The 19108-nt window shown below is 37.7% G+C and overlaps 2 protein-coding genes across 2 annotated transcripts; one reads left to right on the top strand and one right to left on the bottom strand.

The window, feature by feature from the left end:
• Positions 1-8131: 8131 nt before the first annotated feature.
• LOC111883479 (protein RSI-1) lies at positions 8132-9454 on the top strand. The gene is made up of 3 exons (XM_023879804.3): positions 8132-8633; positions 8892-8916; positions 9020-9454. The coding sequence occupies exons 1-3, from the start codon at positions 8550-8552 to the stop codon at positions 9199-9201; spliced, it is 291 nt and encodes a 96-aa protein (XP_023735572.1). The 5' UTR covers positions 8132-8549; the 3' UTR covers positions 9202-9454.
• Positions 9455-11524: 2070 nt separating this feature from the next.
• LOC111883361 (uncharacterized) lies at positions 11525-12358 on the bottom strand. The gene has a single exon (XM_023879684.2). The coding sequence runs from the start codon at positions 12356-12358 to the stop codon at positions 11525-11527; it is 834 nt and encodes a 277-aa protein (XP_023735452.2).
• Between the last annotated feature and the right edge of the window lie 6750 nt (positions 12359-19108).

Raw genomic sequence — 19108 nt, 5'->3', positions numbered from 1 at the left:
CACAATATTCTTTGTCGATTTCCTTGCTTGTCAATTGGTTATGATATTTAACATTCTTAAAGGTTTTTAGAATTTGTGTTTATAAATTTCAAACTAATGGACTCCTAAATCCCAACTGCTAGTCTCCACTACATGAACCAAAAGTTTCCCAAGCTTGACCGATTCGATGGTCAGAAGTACACCCGCTCGACCGACAAGGTCAAGTTCGTGTTTCACTTCTAGGGGTCGGCCTATGACGTCCCTTTTTTGCCTTCTAGGATTTCGAAACCTATAAATACATCTCCCGAGGAGCTATATTCTACATACGAAAACTCAAGGCTCTTTCTCTCTCTTGGCGATTTCTTCCCGGATTCTCAGTATTCACATTGTGTTTATCGTTTTCCATTGCTGTTGGAAACTCGGTAAATCTGCAATAAATTCAGGGGGTTTTACTATGTTTCTTATAGTAGATAGAAGCAAAGTAAAAAACTTTAAGGATGCAACATCCCGGGTTTCATGTATTATCAAATCCTTCCTTTGGTTTAAATTATGTCATTTTGGTCCTTGGATTGTTAAAATGAGGCCCTAAGAAGCCCTAGTGGCAAAATGGTAATTTTGGGAGCATGAATTGTACGATGAGCGTACATGTGAGTACGTTAAGCGTACTAGGGCGCGCCCTAGTACGTTGGCGTACACATATGTACGCTGAGCATACTTATGTCTGAGTGAAACCATAATTTTTAGGGTTTGTAGGGTATTTAAGCACCTTTATGGATCATTTAGCCTCATCCTTTCAGCCTCCAAGCCCTTGAGTCGTTTTTGGTTAATCCTAACCCCATAAGAGAGTGTTTTAAGCTAAAAGTGTGTTCTTTGTGTGCTTAAGGAAGAAAGAGTTGCATCAAGGAGATTAGAAGTTGAAGCAAGCTTATGGATCTTAGATCATCACCTTCTTAGGATACTCCAGAAGGTAAAAAGTTGCTACCTTTATGCTTTGTTTGTTTGGATCTCATTTTGGTAGCTTTATGATGTTATTCTTGTCCCAAAAGTCCCATTGTTATACATGTTTGGTTTTGGACATTTTGGGTTGTCCTTTCAAACTCTAGGAAGGGTTCTAAGTCATAAAAATGAGGTTCCTTTAGCTAGTTTGGCTCCATGCTTCTTGTAGATGGTCTTAATGGATTAAGACAATGTGTTAAGGACTTTTTGGAGGTTTAAATTCATAAATTTCGAGACTTTATGACTCTGGGGCGCATTTGGACCATGGATATGAAGTTTGGGCTTAAGTACTTAAGCCATTAAGCACTTAATGAAGTTTTGGGATCTATGAGGGTACACCCCACGTAGGAGGGAGTACGCCCTGTATACTCGGCCAACGTCCCCGTAATGCAGTCAATGCGAGGCTTACAAATGTTGAGCGTACCTCAGGAGTACGCCCCGCGCACTCGCATGGTTCAGCCATTTTCGCGTTAACTCGGTTGGGTTGACTCAGTGGGTTTATGGGTTTTGACCTTGAGTTGACCATGTTTGATTAAGTTTGACCACGACTGACCAAGTTTGACTTTTAAGGGTATTATTGGGTATTATTGGGTTTTGATGGAATTGGTCACTTGATGGTTCTAGGCATTTGAGTTGAGATGTGAGATTCAGAGTCGGGCCTAATCAATTTTTTGCTGCTTGTGAGGTGAGTTTTCCTCACTATACTTGCGGGTCGAAGGCACCAATGTCGACCCTTGGATTGATATCCTGTTATGCATGGTTTGTGTTGCTGAGATAAGTTAGATCGGCATCCTGGTAGATAGGATGATGTTATGTTATAGTTATCTGTTAGATCGATATCCTGGTAGATAGGATGATACAGTGCTTAGTGATCTGTAAGATCTGTTTATTTGTCTGATGGTTGGTTAATAATATGCTTATTTGTATTATGTGTACATGTTTGGTTAGTAGCTGAGGCTTCACTGCTTTGTGCGTAAGCCAACAGGCCGGGACATTTCAACTCAATGGTTGAGGACCTAGGGTATTCCATCCTGATAATGATTGGACCCACAGTATGTTGGCATTCCTACCCGATGGTTAATTGGACCCATAGTATCTTTGCATTCCATCCTAATGGTTGAGGGGTCTGGGGTATTCGAACCCGATGGTTGATTGGACCCATAATATGTTGTTATTGTATATGTGTTATTTGTTGTGTTGGTACTTTAGGGGGGAACTCACTAAGCTTTGGGCTTACAGTTTTGCGTTATGTTTCTAGTACCTCAGATGATCGTGGAAAGGCAAAGGTATGTATTATTTTTCGGTTTCATTGTGTATCAATTGGTTCTGATATTTAACATTCTTAAAGGTTTTTAGAATTTGTGCTTATAAATTTCAAACTAATACACACCCTGTAACATCCCATTTTTCAAGTAGCTTCAAATTCATCCCTCGGATTTTAATTATGTCATTTCGGGCCCTTGGTTGGAAGGAAGTGGCAAGAAAGGACCATGTACGCCCAACGTAAGCTGGGGTACGCCCAGCGTAGAAGGTTAAATGGTCGCGGGTGTTGGAGACGTATGCCCAACGTACAAGATGTACGCCCAACGTACGCTCAGTGACACTAAAACCTAGTTTTAGGGTCAAGCACTATATAAAGAACATGAGGACTTGAACCCTAGCCCCTTATCAGCCTCCCCAACCTCATAAAAACCTTAGAACGTCACATCCCTTCATTCTTGTGTGATTTTAACCTTGATAAGCCCATCTTGGTGATTTTTAAGCTTGGAAGAAGAAAGACAAAATTGACAAGGAAGGACTTGGGAAGTTTGAGCTCATAGATCTGGAATAGCATCATCATTTGAGACTATTTGGAGGTATAAAGTTCATAACTTTCCTCAAGAATGCTTAGATCTAATGTGGTTTGATTTTGAAGTCATTTTGGTCCCAAGTATAGAACTTTTTGGTTCAAATCCGATTTCTGGACTTAGAGTTGTCACTCTCAGTTCAAAATGAGTCCCTAAGGCAGAAAGTTGCCATCTTGAATGTCTTATTGGATTCATGCATGAGTTAAGATCATTTCTATGCGAATGGAATGCTATTTTGGAGTTTGGGCTTATTAAGGTCATTGAAAGTCACCAAGTCAGTGACTTTATGTATTAAGACGTTGAAAAGGGCTTGGATCTGTGATTGTAGCTTTTCGATTGGAGTGTTAAGCACTTAATGGGAAAGTGACTTAACATGGCAGTACGCTGAGCGTAAATGCAGGTATACCCAACGTACTCACCATTTAGCTAGTACACCCAGCGTACATAGGAGTACGCCCAACATACTCATCGGACATGGGCCTTGCGAGTTTTTGGCCTCGGTTAGGGCCATGCAGGGGATTTTGGTTCTTGGGCCTTGGTGGGCCATTAGAAGTCAGATAATGTGGTCCAAGAAGATGTTTGGGCTTAGGTTAAGGCACATGAGAGGGATTGGGCCTAATTTAGAAAATTGGGCCATTAGTGGGACACTAGTGGGCTTGGAAAGCCTACCTAGTGTTGGGTTTTGCTTTGGTATTGGGTCTTGGCCCAAATTAAAGAAAAAGACAAAATGGACTATATTGAGCCCTTAGTCAGAATTGATAGCCCATATGTTGACTCAGCATTCGTTATTTTGGATAGTTCGGGATTTTCGGTGAGACAGCACTTTGGTAGTCGATACTTCAGTTCAGATCGACATTGCAAGGTGAGTTATCCTCACTATATCAACAGGGTCTAAGGCACCAAGGTCGGCCCTTTGTCGGATTTGTATCCGGGTATTCGCTTGATATGTTTATTGATCTGCTAGATCTGTATCCTGGTAGTTAGGATGGTATTATGTTAGTGACTTGGTTTAGGTCAGTATCCTGGTATATAGGATGATGTTATGTTAGTGACCGGTTAGGTCAGTATCCTGGTTGTAGGATGGCTGATGTGTTAGTGATCTGTTAGATCAATATGATTATTTGTTACATACATGCTAGCTTATGATATTTATGTGCACATGATTGTTTGATTTGTATGGGGGTTAGGTTGAGGCGGGTCCTGCTTCGTGTTGTAGGCCAACATACCCAGGGCGGACCGGATAGAATGCAGGCCCAAGAGGGCACATAGTCAGGCCGAAGGCCCGACGAGCGGTCCGAATAGGCTGAAGGCCCAAAGAGGGCGGTCCAGATGTGTCGAGGCTCGGAGAGTGGGCCAGATAGACTGAAGGCCCGGCGCGGGCGGTCCAGTCATACTGTAGACTCAGAGAGTGGACCAGGTGGACTGAAGACCCAGTGCGGGCGGACCAGTAACATTGTAGACTCGAGATGCATGGTTGTTCTGTTTGTTTATATGATATGATTATGATTGCATGACGTTGGTATTTTGGGGGAAACTCACTAAGCTTCGGACTTACAGTTGTTGATTTTGTTTCAGGTACTCCTGGTGATCGCAGGAAGGCGAAGGCGTGACCGTACACTTCCTCATATTTTGATTTGGATTTCTGGGATACTCTGATATGAAACTATTTTGAAAAGAAATTTATAATAAATCTTAGTATTTGAGATGTTTTTAAAATTTTAAATTTGGCATGAATTTTATGGGTGTTACACACCCAAATCCCAGCTGCTAGTCTCCACTACATGAACCAAGAGTATGTCAAGATTGAGCAATTTGATGGTAAGAACTACACCCGCTAGGCCGACAAGAAGTAGTTCATGCTTCATGTGTTGAACCTCGTCTATTTTTTGGACCCAAAACTGACCCAAATTCTTGTTGATCCAATTCCCGATGCAGGGAAAACTGTGGATCCAATGATGATCTTTGATCTGTAAAAGTAAAGGGCTCTACGTAAAGAGTATGAGGAACTATGTGTGGGTCACATCAAGAACTCACAGTCTAATCGGATCTATGATCTTTATGCGATGGTCAAAGATCCTAGAGAGTTATGGAGTGCTTTGGAACTCAAGTACTATCGCACCCCCAAACCGGAACGGCGGAAACGTTCAGGGGTGGATGACATCATGTACAGTATCACAACAGTTGTATAATAGTAATCAAAGCAACAACAACCATTGTATTGTTAATATATAATTTAAATTGTGTTCAAAACATTGCTTGATTTACATCAAAACTATAGCAAAAGATAAGACGTAATATTACTATGCTCCGTCTTTGCAACGCCTGCCAGGGTACCTGTCTACTAACTTTCCTGGGAATACAAGTGGTTTGAAAAAGTGTCAATATTAAATGTAACACCCCAAAGTCGGGACCCAAAATTTTTTGATTAAAAATATATTACTTATAAAAATATTCATCGAAAACAACATTACAATTCCTTTTACCACAAAATCATAAGTCATAAGTTTCAAAAATATTCCTACAAATAGTATAATACAAAGTGCAAATCCCAGGTTTCTCAAATGCGGAAATCATGTGCAAATGTGTGATGCGCTGCTACACTGCCGGCTCCTTCCCCTTAGATGAAGAGATACCTGAAACCAAAACTAAAAACCGTAAGCACAAAGTTTAGTGAGTTTCCCCATCATACCCATACCAAATAATGCATAATCCTCGGTATCTTTCAACCGGTAACCGTCAGGCATAGCCGGGAGCTGGACTCCCCATCGGTATCTTTCAACCGATAACTGGGAGCTAACCTCCCCTTCGGTATCTTTCAACCGGTAACCGGGGACTATTTCACCCCTACTACTGCTAACACACATTTAGCAAAAAATCATATCAAGCACAGTAAGCATATCACATATCAATCCTAGATAATTATCAGAATAACAATCATCTATCCAACACTCTCACTTGTGGGCCGACATTGTGGCCATAGACCCACCCCTACTAGAAGGAAACTCACCTCGAAGTCGTGTAGTGTCTGCACTGATCTCGATGTGGAAATTGACTCTCCCCGTCTCCTCAATCCCTAGACGACAACTCTTCTACGTTATCGACTCATACTCGTAACCCTTACAAGGGTCACTCAGTCCAAGTCAAAGTCAAAGTCAAATCCATGCCCAAAGTTAACTTTTGGTCAAAGTCAACATTTGGTTGACTCAACTCGCCGAGTGAGCCACTCAACTTGTCAAGTCCCCATATCCACAAAATGCCATAATCCCGTCCTTACTCATCGAGTCTAGCAAGAGCTTGACGAGTTCACCTTCAACAACACATCGGACAATCTTCAACCGACTGGCCAAGTTCGTCCTTGAACCTGTCGAGTTTATCTTCATCCATAAGAAGATGTTCAGCCTATGACTCGCCGAGTTCCCTTTGAACTCGCCGAATCCGTTTTCATGTGGCTGGGGCATTGCCTTGAACTCGCTGAGTCTATTCATCCACTCACCGAGTCCTATGATTTTCAGGTCCCTAGTGAACCTAAACAACTGGGGAAACCTTCGATCTTAACAACTGGTCCAAAAACAGAAGGATTTTGTGGAAAATGCACCCCCGACTCGTCGAGACCCAAGAACGACTCGTCGAGTCCCTCTATGTCCAAAACTATACACTCGATTATAATGGGTCTTAAGGTGTCAAAACCATAGATCTGGCCTCCTAGGGTCCATTTTATACTTAAAGCTTCAAACTTGATGTACATGCAAGGGGCCTTTGGCTCAAAAAGCCATAAAAAGAGGTCTACAAGATGCATGGGTCTCCCATGGCCATAAAGTTGGCACCTTTATGCCATGGGAACCCTCATTGGTTCCAAATCTGAAGCACAAAACCACTTCTAGCCCAATCCCAAACATAACTTCACTAATACTTAGAAAGATATAGAAAATAGCCCCAAATCAAGATCTAAGCGATGAGTAGCCACGGTTTCAGCTTTATACCTCAAATAAGCTGGAAATGTGCCCAAAACCCTGAATCTTCTTGCTCCCTCTTGATCTCACAAGCTTCCTTCTCCTTCTCAAACTTCAATCACACAAAAATGGAACCAAAAAGCTCAAGAACACTTAAATAAGGATTAGGGTTTCGTAAACAGGGTATGGAGGTGATGGAGGCTGGGATGGAGTCCTCATAAAGTGTTTAAATAGGGTGCAAACCCTCAAATTTAGGGTTTCACTCAGACAACTCCTACTCGCCGAGTCAGTCTCCCGACTCGTCGAGTAGGCCACTTAAATCCCCGATAAATGACGAGTCTACACGACGAGTCGAGCCATGTCCAACTACCTTTTTTTAACATTTCATTATGTTTAACCTTTTTTTGTCAATTTTTTTACATAATAATCACATAAGGTATAAGTGTATTTAAAAAATATATATATTAATAAACGAAAATGAACACAAAAAAAAAACGAAAAAAAATTATAAAAATTATGAAACCAACATTCCGCAGAGCTGTAGCTGGATCCGCAGAGGCTTTAATGGATCCGCAGAGGGTGCTCTGCGGATCCTTTGGTCATTTTCCAAAATGTGTTTTTCCTTGTTTATTTTTCTTCAAATCACCGACTTTTTTTGGTTATTACTCGAATTTTCTCAATCTAAATCATCACACACATTTTTTTTCCATTCATTAGTTGTAACCACCTAAGCTACCTGGACCTCTTTCCTAAAATATGTTTTTTGCTTAAACTTTTTCGTCAAGCTTTCGAGCAAAATATCCACACCTTTTTTTAGTAGTGAATAAGATGCTTGACAACAACGCTAAATCCAAACATTTAACGTGTAACACAATACCTTAAGTGTGGGAGGGCAACCTATATGTATGAATGTATCCCTTAGAATGGTCGTTCTATCACAAAGTTGCACAAAATTGGCAGAAGTCTTGAGAACCAATGTCCGACCCACTATATGATAAATGGTCTTGGTTCGATTCAATCCGACCCAACTAGACCAATTGCTCACCCTAAGTTTGATACCTTAGTTGATAACCGTTGATTTCCATTTCGGAGATCATGAAAACAACATTCGCAATATACGTGATCATCCTGTTACAAATGTTGAACAAATATATCAACTAACTACAAAGACACCTCCTATTTTGATATTTTTGTAATTAATCCTTATTATTTTCTTGCATTTACTTTTTAGACATATCTCGTTATTGCCCAAAGCCTCAAAGTAATAAATATTCTTCAACAGCCAAAAATAATATAATATAATAATAATAAATTAAGTATGAAAGGGACACAAAATAATGGCGCCTTAGTTCCTGAAACGCGGCATTTTATCCGGTAAATTTAATTTCCTTCGATCTCACGATCCGGAGGACGGAAGTGGCTGCATCCCCTGTTCACGCCTTAACCTCCGCATCGACCACCACCCCGCCGCTTCCACCAGGCCACCACCACCGCTGTTCTCTCTCTCTCTCTCTCTCTCTCTCTCTCTCTCTCTCTCTCTCTCTCTCTCTCTCTCTCACACACACACACACAAACACGATCTACTGTGTGTGAATCTGAGCTACGAACCAACCCCCATTCTCCAAGAAAAACACATCCCCTGCTCCCTATAAATAATAACCTTCCCACTGCAATTCTTCTTCACAATCAACATTCCATCGCATTCTATCTGTTCTTTCTCACTCACATATCATCAGATTTCCATTTTCTTTTTCAGTGAGTGAGTGAGTGAGATCAAATGGCAGGAGGAGGACGTTCGTACACTGCTCTGCTTTTGGTCCTATCGTTGATTCTCTTGATCGCATTCGCCGATTTTGCTCAGGTAACTTCCATTCTGTATAAAACAGGTCGAATTAGCTCCGTTTTCCGTAGATCTAGCATACCCAGTAGTTTTCAAATGCATTAACGATGATGAATTTTGTCTGCATAATGCTGAAATTCATTCTAAGATTACATGATTTTGATTTGCATGAACTTAAAGAACACATTTGTTGTACTTTTCTGGATCAAATTTTGTAACGAAATCATGAGTTCAAGCCTTCTTATATCTAACCTAACTTTTGGATTTTCATTTTTACAGGGATACAAGAAGCTTCGTCCTAGAGGTACTGCATTATGAACATATTCAAATTCAGTTTGTGAATACTTTGAACAGAAGTTTTGTTTTTGATCTAAAATGTTGTTTTTTTTATTGGATTTGTTGTACAGATTGTAAACCCAAATGTACATATCGATGCTCTGCAACATCACACAAGAAGCCATGCATGTTCTTCTGTCAAAAGTGTTGTGCGAAATGCTTGTGTGTACCAAAAGGTGTTTATGGCAACAAACAGGCATGTGCTTGCTACAACAACTGGAAGACTAAGGAAGGCAAACCCAAGTGTCCTTGATTTTTATGTTTCAAAGATCGGAGGGGTTTCATTGACAATTTTATAAGTCAAAGGGTCTAACTGTTTCTTTCACCAGTTTATGTTTGTTTTGTTGATTCGAATAAGGGAAGTGTACGGATAACCGAGGGGTATTTTAGTCAAAGTGTTGTCCGTAGGGTGTTGCCCTCTTTTATGCTAAGCTAAACTAGGATCTCATGTCAACTTATCAAGTTGTAAGTGTGCTTTTGTCTTTATGTATTTAGAGCATTTATGATGATGTGTCGTGAAGAAAAATGTATCTTTATGAAGAAAAAAAATATATTAATTGGTGTTTGGCATAAGTGCATGTACTTATAAAATAAAAAATCATTAAGAGCATTGAGTGCGGGTAACAAGTTGCAACATCAAGTTGTGCCACTTCACATGTCACATAAGCAAATGGTGTTATGATACCAAGTGGGGAAATGGGCAACAAGATGCAACACCAACTTTTTGAAAATAAATTTTTTTATTTTTGTATTTTTTTTACTATTTCGTTTTTTTTTTTACTTTTTTTTTGCTTTCGTTTTTAATAAATAATATATTTTTTTATAAACATATAATTTTAAAAACAAAAAAAGACATAATATTTAAAATCTAAAATTCCGATTATAATTAAAAAACATAATTTTAAACTTAAATTAATAAGGGATAATGTCATAAAAAACCTTAAGTTTGACAGAAAATGTCGGTTTTACCCTTCGGTAAATTTTTGGTTCGTTTATACCGCAAACTTGTCATTTTTTTGTCGGTTTTGCCCTTGTTACCTGCAATAGCAGGTTTCCAGGTTATTCTGACTTATTTTTTGCGAAAAAACCCTTAAGTTTACAAATATTTTGCAAAAAAACCCTTAAGATTATAAACATATAAAATATAAATATATATTTAAAATTTTATAAAACTAAATAGTTTTCTACTGAAACATATTTTAAGCTTTATGTACGGTAATTTTTATATTTGTTCAATATAAAGTTTTTATATTTAAATTTTAAAAAAGTTACCTAGTTTTATCAAAATGTAAATATTTATTAATTAATACTTCAACTTTTCAAAGCAACATTAAAAAACGTCTGTTAGCTAATAATAATATGACATTAACATTAGTTATATTCAATTAATTTTTTTAAAAAAAAATAAAAATATTTTATATGTTTAAAAGATTTGTATTTCAGAAATAATAAACTATTATATTTTTTTATAAAAATAAATATATTTATATAACAAATTAGACAAATATATTTATATTTTATATGTTTAAAATGTTTATATTTATTTTTGATGTTTAAAATGTTTAAGGTATTTTTATAAAAAAAGTGATAATATTATTATGTATTTAAACATATAAAAAAATATGATATGTTAGTATTTCTGAAATACAAACCTTTTAAACATATAAAATATTTTTATTTATCTTTAAAAAAAATTAATTGAATACTTGATACCATATTATTCATATTAACTATTTTAGCATAATTAATTATTAACTAACAAATGTTTTTTTTAATTTTGTTTTGAAAAGTTGAAGTATTAATTAAGAAATATATTTAAATTTTGTTAAAACTAGGTAACTTTTTTTAAAATTTAAATATAAAAAGTTTATATCAAACAAATATAAAATAATTCATAATTAAGAAATACATTCAAAAAAAATTTATAATCTTAAGGGTTTTTTTTGCAAAATATTTGTAAACTTAAGGGTTTTTTCGCAAAAAAATAATTCATAATAACCTGGAAACCTGCTATTGCAGGTAACAAGGGCAAAACCAACAAAAAAATGACAAATTTGCGGTATAAACGAACCAAAAATCTGCCGAAGGGTAAAACCGACATTTTTTGCCAAACTTAAGGCTTTTTATGACATTATCCCAATTAATAACTAAAATATCATTCAAATTACTACTAAAACCACACCAATCCTAATTAACTCAAATATTTTTTCCTAATTAGTTCCTTCATCGCTTGTAGCACCGCTAGATCAGCAGGCGCTAAACCCTCCTCGCTTGTCTGAAGAATCGACAACTGATGTGTCATTAGTTCCCTCTCTTTTTGTTCCTGCTTCTCCCGTGTCTGCCTTTCCAGGAACTCCAAATGACGACGTTTCAACTCATTTTTTTTCTTTTATTAATAAATTGTGTTCGTCGAATTTGGCTCTCATTTCCACCTCATCTTTTGCTCTCGTCTCCACCTCCTCCGCATGTCTTGCAGCGCGCCTCGCTTTGTCGCGTCCGGGCGGTCGTCGTGGTGGGGATATCTCTTGGATATCATCCGGGATCTCATCGTCATCGGCGTTTAGGTCGATGTTAGTCTATGCGTCTGACACATCGACCGACCTAGAATTGCGAGACCTTTTGGATTGAACCTCCGACGATGTAGGCGTTTTATTCCACTTTGGATCCGCTCGTAACAATTCCCATGATTTTTCAAAGTCGAAAACATGACCAATTTCGACCCGATATTGTTCCTTAGCAGATTTGAACAAATCGAAGTCGTTGGTTCCGCTTTGTTGTTGCTTCTCAAGCTGGTTGTAAATATTGTTGAATTTGTTGCACCGCTTAGTTATCATACCCCATTTGCTGCTCAACATGTCATTGTTGCGATATGGATTTTTCTTTAAAATAGCATGAAACTTGTCGAGCACCGCCCCCCAATAAGCTCCTTTTTTCATTCCATTTCCGTGAAGTTCGTTTTTTGAAGTAGCACACCAAGCTGCCGTCAAAGCGTATTCCTCCTCCGGTGTCCACCATTGTGGAACGTCTGCAGTTTCTGTTTCTACCACTATTGATTTCCCTTTTGATTTTCCTTTCCCTTTCCCTTTCTTGTTCCTACTACCTCCCGCTTCCGCTTCACCCGATTGTTGTGTCGTAGGCGATGGTTGGTTGGTTTGTTGTTGCATCGAAGTAAAAGAAGGGAAAAGATTTTGTTGTAAATTTGGGTTTTGACCGCCTTGATTTTGTTGAAAGTAAGGTGAATTGGGAAACTGTAGTGGCGGTGAAGCGGGGTTGAAAGTTGCGCCTTGGTATGGGATCTGTGGTGAGCCTTGAGTCGATAAAAGGTTGAAATAACCTTCATAACCGGCAAACCCGACAAGCGAGGTTGTGTTTCGGTTTGATGATGAGGAGGTGTTTTGGTTTTGTTTCATTTTTTTAGAAAGAAATAAGAATGTAGATAAGGTTTGAAATGAAATGAGTATATGTAAATATATATATATATATATATATATATATATATATATATATATATATATAGAGAGAGAGAGAGAGAGAGAGAGGTAAAAAGGTTATTTATTTATTTTTTTAATTAATGCATTTGACCGTTTTCAAACGGTAACTTTTCCAACGGTTAAATATTACGTGTTTCAACTCATTTCCGTGGCCACAAGAACTACATGACGAGAAGCAACGAGTTGGGGGGCAGTGTTCCCCCCGTTACGACGCCATCGCGATGCGTCATGTCACCGGCGTTACTTCTCGTTTGTACCCATACCGTGTGGTCTAATGTTTCTGATAAGTGTACATTGGTTGCGACCTTTTTCTTTCATGGAGAATATGAAATTTAACTCCATTTGGGTGCATCAAGACTATAGGAGTAGCATTTTATTAAACGTGAAATGGATTTGTCAAACTTCTCTCTATGCTTAGTGGCAGCTTCATTTAATGTATTTTATCAAAGTTGAAATGTATTTGTCAATTTCGTCTAGGAGACCAAAGGAAGTTGATTATGGAATGTCTAGTTAGGTGTTGGGTTGATCCCCGAGTGGCTAATGAGGATGGATTCTAAACTTGTTGAGAATATATAAGTCTATGTAGGTTCAAATCCAGCTTGGCCCAACAAACTTCAATCTTTTATGTTTTTACGGTTAAAACATAACCCAATTTGTCTTACAAGTTTGGTTGGGTGTGAGTGTTTAAAATAAGAAATAAGCTTTAGTTTAGGGTTATGTGTGTGCTTGATGTGTGTTTGGTGTGCGTAAACCTAAAAATATGTTTGAATCATACATAACCTAATATATGTATAATAAGATGGATAAAAGTTTGTGTATGTGTGAATTGATGCTTATATAATCATATAAGAAAATGTGTGTGTTCATGTTAAGATCTAGGATGTAGATGTGTTTTGGGTCTTTGTGGTCCCTTATGCTTGAACTTTGGAGTTTGAAGAACTACATAACATTAGACTTGTTATTCTTGGATATATGGACATTTCTAATACATTTTGAGTGCATGTATGGGGTTCCTTTGGAACCATGCAAGAAAGGAAGTCTTTTTAGGACTCTTATTTAGTTAGAATTTGATATTGGATTTGATTAAGCCAAAGGAATGGATCAAATTGGAAACTTTATCCATTAATACATTCATATGTTTCAGATCTAAAAGTTATGACCCTTGGTTGAAGGGATTAAGGACTTAAAGAATGAGTATGATTAGTCGAGAATAGTGGCACAACCATTTGGATGGTTGTGGTGCACATATGGAAGAAATTGTGACTATCTTGTCGCCTAGTGGTAGCGACGCGACAAAGGGCTAGTCGCGACACATTGACCATTGACTGTTAACTTTTTGACCGGTTTGACATTTAGTCAAATTGGAGGTTTTGAGTTGTAGACTGAGTTTTAGCCTCTGATTGGTTTAGACAGTTCGTCTAGCTGATTCTTTGGGACTTCGAGTAGTTGGAATTCAGTTCTTTGATTTATGTAAGTCTTCCCACTGTATTACTAATGTCATGATTGGATCCTTTGTGTGTTGGATGCTTGTGTAACAATATGACATGATTGTATGATTAGATAGACTAGCATGGTCACTCTTGTATGCTTGTATGTTTTCATGCTTTGTTGGGATGATAGTAAGACTGGCATGGGGCCGTAAGCTAAACAGGCTTGTAGGGATGATAGCAAGACCGTCATGGAGTCGTGAGTTAAAGAGGCCCGTTGGGATGATAGCAAGATCGACATGGAGCTATGAGTTAAACAAACTCTTAGGGGTGATAGCAAGACCGACATAGAGTCGTGAGCTAAACAGGCCCAAGGAATGACCGAGAAAGCCTATAGACCCATTATCGATATGTATGGTTATTATTGTGGGTGTGTGATATTTTGAAAAACTCACTAAGCTTTGTACTTAATTGTTAAGTTTAAATGCTTTCAGGTTGCTCTGGTAGTAAAAGGGGAAGGCACAGTTTGATTGCATCATATCCGTGGAACTGCTTTGGAGACTTCCGTACTTTTGATTTACTATCTTTTGTTACTATAATTTGATTATGGTTTATCAACTAAAAACAAATGGTTATTTATCTCTCTTTGAGAATGAATTTGGAAGCGATGGCTTTTGTTTTAAAATGAAAATTTAGGTTGAAAATTTGGGACGTTAGAGTAGTGTTGATTAAGTGGAAGATCAATCCACTTGAAGAATTTGCAATAATATCTTGATAATTGGTAATTCAAGAAAATTCAAGTGAATTAAATACATACAATGTTGGGGTGCAAAGTTATTCATTCATGACTTTGTAAATGTTTGACTTTTGTAAAACCCACTTGCATGTGGAGTATTAGCCTTGTGGCACATGAGAGATAGAGAGTGAGAGAGAGACATGTAAACACCTCTATAAATAGTGGGTTCATACCACTTGTAGAGGTGTGCTTGAGAGATGTAAAATTTGAGTGTGTAAGTGTGTGTTATTTATGTAGTCTAGATCTAGATCTTTTTTGTAACACCATATACAATCAATACATCTCTTAAACACCCAAATCACCATGTTCAATTGTGCAAGCTTTAATTCCGCATGCCAAACCTGTTCTTTTCTCACTACAAAAATCACAATTCACAATTTCACAACAATTAATATACCACACAGAAAATTATGCATTACTAGATAACTATTTAAATAGGAAAAAATTACAATTTTATGTCCTACCTAGAAAAGTTTGAACAAGTTATGACATGTTAAATCATCATCTTATAAATGAATTAGCTCAAATCAGTATTGCACAAACATATAATCCCATAAACATGATCAATCATGGTAATCTATTTTAGATTATCAACTGTAACCCTTAACATACAAAAAATCATCAATACGACATTAGGGGTTTCTCTTAGTTGGAATTACGTTTTCCACTCACAAATGTATCTAAATCAGAATCCAAAAATAACACAATATAGTAAATTAAAACTTACTAATGAGTTCATATAGTTTAAGAATCTTCGACCACGGTTTTGATGTTTCCAGGATTATCGTTGCTTAGCTAAGCGAGGAGGAGTACATTTTCACTTGACTTGTTCTTGTGCATGTATGAGTTGGAGGTTGTTGTCCTAGTGATTGGAGATTGAATAAAATGACATTGTTGGAGATTAAAAGTTTTTCTGTATGAGTAAAAGGGGAACGAGTTTCCCCAACTGATCTTCACAAGGCATTGGTTAGTGGCTTATAAAAGAAGCCATCCACTATCAGAATCTATATGGACAAGATATTCCACATCTGACAATTATTTATGAATTTAAAGAGAAAAGTGTTTGTGAATATCTTCCATTGATTGAAGAATATACAATCTTACATAATATATACTAGACTCTAACCATCAATAAACTCTAACAAACCTGATGACATTAGCTAACTAACAATTATAGTGACGGAAGCTACATAACTATTGACGTAAGCTAAATAACTTTATATAAATAATCTCAACACCCCCTCAAATTAAAGGGTAATAAACTCCCAGTTTTCTTAACAACTGATAATGAGCCTTTCTTGATAAATTTTTTGTAAAGAGGTATGCTAATTGAGTCTTTGTTGGAGCATATGCAAGTAAAATGAATCCTTCTTGAAACTTATCTCGTATAAAATGGTAGTCAATTTCCACATGTTTGGTTCTTTCATGAAAGGTTTGATTTATGTAACAACCCAATTCTCAAAGTAAAATTTTCATTTTAGAGTAATCAAACATATTCCTATACATTAAGAAACCTAGTCATAATTGTTTTCAAAACATAAGTCAAATACGACTTTTATTCCAATTATCAGAGTGTCCCATAAAGCGCTTGTGAGATAGTGCACGTCGCGCCATCACGTCTTACCCTTGCCCTTGGGATCTTAAGTACCTGAAACCATAAGCAATCTTGTAAGCACGATGATTAGTGATTTCCCCATAGCATACCCCACACACAATCCACATAACATGTCAGCTATAAAAGCTACTTCTACCACATAACACATATAAATTAGCTATAAAGCTACCTCTACCACATAATGCATGTCAATTAGATATACAAGCTACCTCTACCACATAATACATATCATTTAGCTATGAAGGTATCTCTACCATTATCCACAAAGGCTATCTATACCCTTATCCATAAAGGATATCTCTACCATTAGCCCTGAAGGCTATCTCTACCACTAGCCCTGAAGGTTATCTCTACCACCAGCTGCAAAGCTATCTCTACCACATATCAATGCATAACAATGCCACACACCTCTACATAGTAAGTATATCATTATCATATAATGGTTCGGCCTTGGTGCCTTAGACCCTTTGGTATGGTGAGAAGACTCACCTCAAATGCAGAAGCTTCCTGAAGAAATCCTTAGATGTTGCCATGTCCACTTCCTGAACCATCAATACCGATCAACATACCCAATTAGCAATTGGGTCCCATACCATGATCCTTAATCCATGCATGGGGGTAAAATGACTATTCTACCCCTGGCCCGGTATGATCCAAAACTAAGGCCCGAACCCCAAAACAAAACCCAACACTAAGTAGGCTTTCCAAGCCCACTAATGGTCCACTAATGGCCCAATTTGCTCAATTGGGACCAATCCCTCCAATGGGCCTTACCCTAAGCCCAAACATATATTTCTAGCCCAAAACATCTGACTCTTGATGGCCCACTAAGGCCCAAAGACCCAAAGTCCACTATTTGGCCCAACCTGAGGCCCAAAACACTACAAGCCCAAAACTCATGAGTACGCGGGGCGTGCTTCTATGTACACTAAGCGTACCGACTAAAGGTGGTGTACGCTGCGCGTACCTGTATGTACGCACAACGTACTCCTCTGTTAAGCTACTTTTCCATTAAGTGCTTAATACTCGGGATTTCAACATCAAACTTCAGATCTAAGTCCATTAAGACGTCTTAAGGCATAAAGTTGGAAACTTTATGCCTTTGCATGCTTCATATGCTCCCAACAACCCATTAAGACCTTCCCACGGGTCTTGATCCATGCATGAGGTTAGAATACTCATCAAGATTGCATTTTTATGAAGTAGATGGACTAAAGGACCTCAGATATACTCCTCCTAAGCTCTGGGGTTGCTTAACTCCAAGAGATAGTACATAAGCTCATAAGGAACACCAAAAAAGCCCTAACCTAGATCTCAAGCTATAAGATAACAAGGTAGAAACTTTATACCTTCTGAGACTTGCAAATGAGTTGGAGAACCTGGATCCAAAAGCTCTTCCATGATTAGTGAGACTCCAATATGATCACTCATATTCAAGAATACTAAGATGCACTCCAAGGTGGCCTTGCAAGCTCACACTCTCACAATTAGGTTTAGGGTTCCGAAGAAGGGTTAAATGATGAGAAGGAGGCTGACCCTAGAGGGTGTAATTTTATTTATATAGTGTCACACCCTAAAAATCCGGGTGTAGTGACTCTGAGCGTACGTTGGGCGTACTCCTCGTATGTTGGGCGTACGTCTCCAATCACCTGCGACCATTTACTCCATCTACGTTGGGCGTACCCCAGCTTACGTTCGGCGTACTCTTGTGTTGGTCACCTTGCATGTATGGGATCTTCATGACACTAATTTCCATTAGGAACTAAAATTGACAATAATTTCAAAGTGTCATAACTCCTTCGTTATAAGTCCGTTTCCGAGCAACTTTATATCCCCGAAAAGGTGGCGGGAAGCCTTACGCTCCCATCGACACCTCCAAGCCTAAAACTTTCCGGATAAAACCTGGGACCCAAAAAGACCGAATCGCCCCTACCCTTTGACTTTCAAGACCCCAACCGAGTACTTTCAAACAGGGTGTTATAATCTAAAACATTCTTATTCCCCTAGTGTTCAACACACTTCCTTACCTCAACTATACTACTATATGATTAGGTTCACTGCCTAGTGTGTATTAGTTTAGAAGTGATAAATTAGTATTTATAAATTTAAAACTAGTGCAAAAATAACACATCATATAGATTCTCTCCATTATGGAAATTTCATTACTTCTACATAGCTGGATGGCTCACTCAATTTATCAAGAGATGTGAGTAAGTTTTTGCCTGAACTTGAAAGAGCATTGTTGCAGATAAAGTCTTGAAGACGAGCAGGAGGATTATGTACTCTTTCATATCTTATTAAAATGGGTTGAGTTACATTTTAATTTGAAGAATTGGAATTTTGTGAAGAGCAACCAGTTCCTTGTGAATTGGGTAAATTTATGTCATTGAAGTTTGAATTAGATATAGTATTTGGAGAAAGGAAAGTTGGGTAATTTAGAGTTTCATGATCACATGGGATATTTTGAATAAGGGACATGAAAGAATAATCTGATTTTTCAAAGTGAAATGGGAAAATGTTTTCATAAAAGTGCATATCTCTTGAAAATAAATTTTTTTGAGTCTTGATATCATAAAGCTTGTAAGATTTCTTTCCAAATAGGTATCTAACAAAGACATAAGGGATAGCTTTAGGTTGAAACTTATCCCTACTTTCTTTTAAAGTACTTGCAAAACACAAGCACCCAAAAGCCTTTAAATGTTCATAAACTGGTTCAGTTCCTGAAGCATGTGAAAAGGAGTTTTTCCTTTAAGAAGCTTGGTAGGAAATTTGTTAATCAGATATGTTACAGTGAGAAAATAATCTCCCTAAAACTTAAGAGAAAATTTTGA

The sequence above is a fragment of the Lactuca sativa genome, chromosome 2 (genome assembly GCF_002870075.4).
Source record: "Lactuca sativa cultivar Salinas chromosome 2, Lsat_Salinas_v11, whole genome shotgun sequence".
Classification (NCBI taxonomy): Eukaryota; Viridiplantae; Streptophyta; class Magnoliopsida; order Asterales; family Asteraceae; genus Lactuca; species Lactuca sativa.
This window is presented reverse-complemented; position numbering and strand designations above follow the sequence as displayed.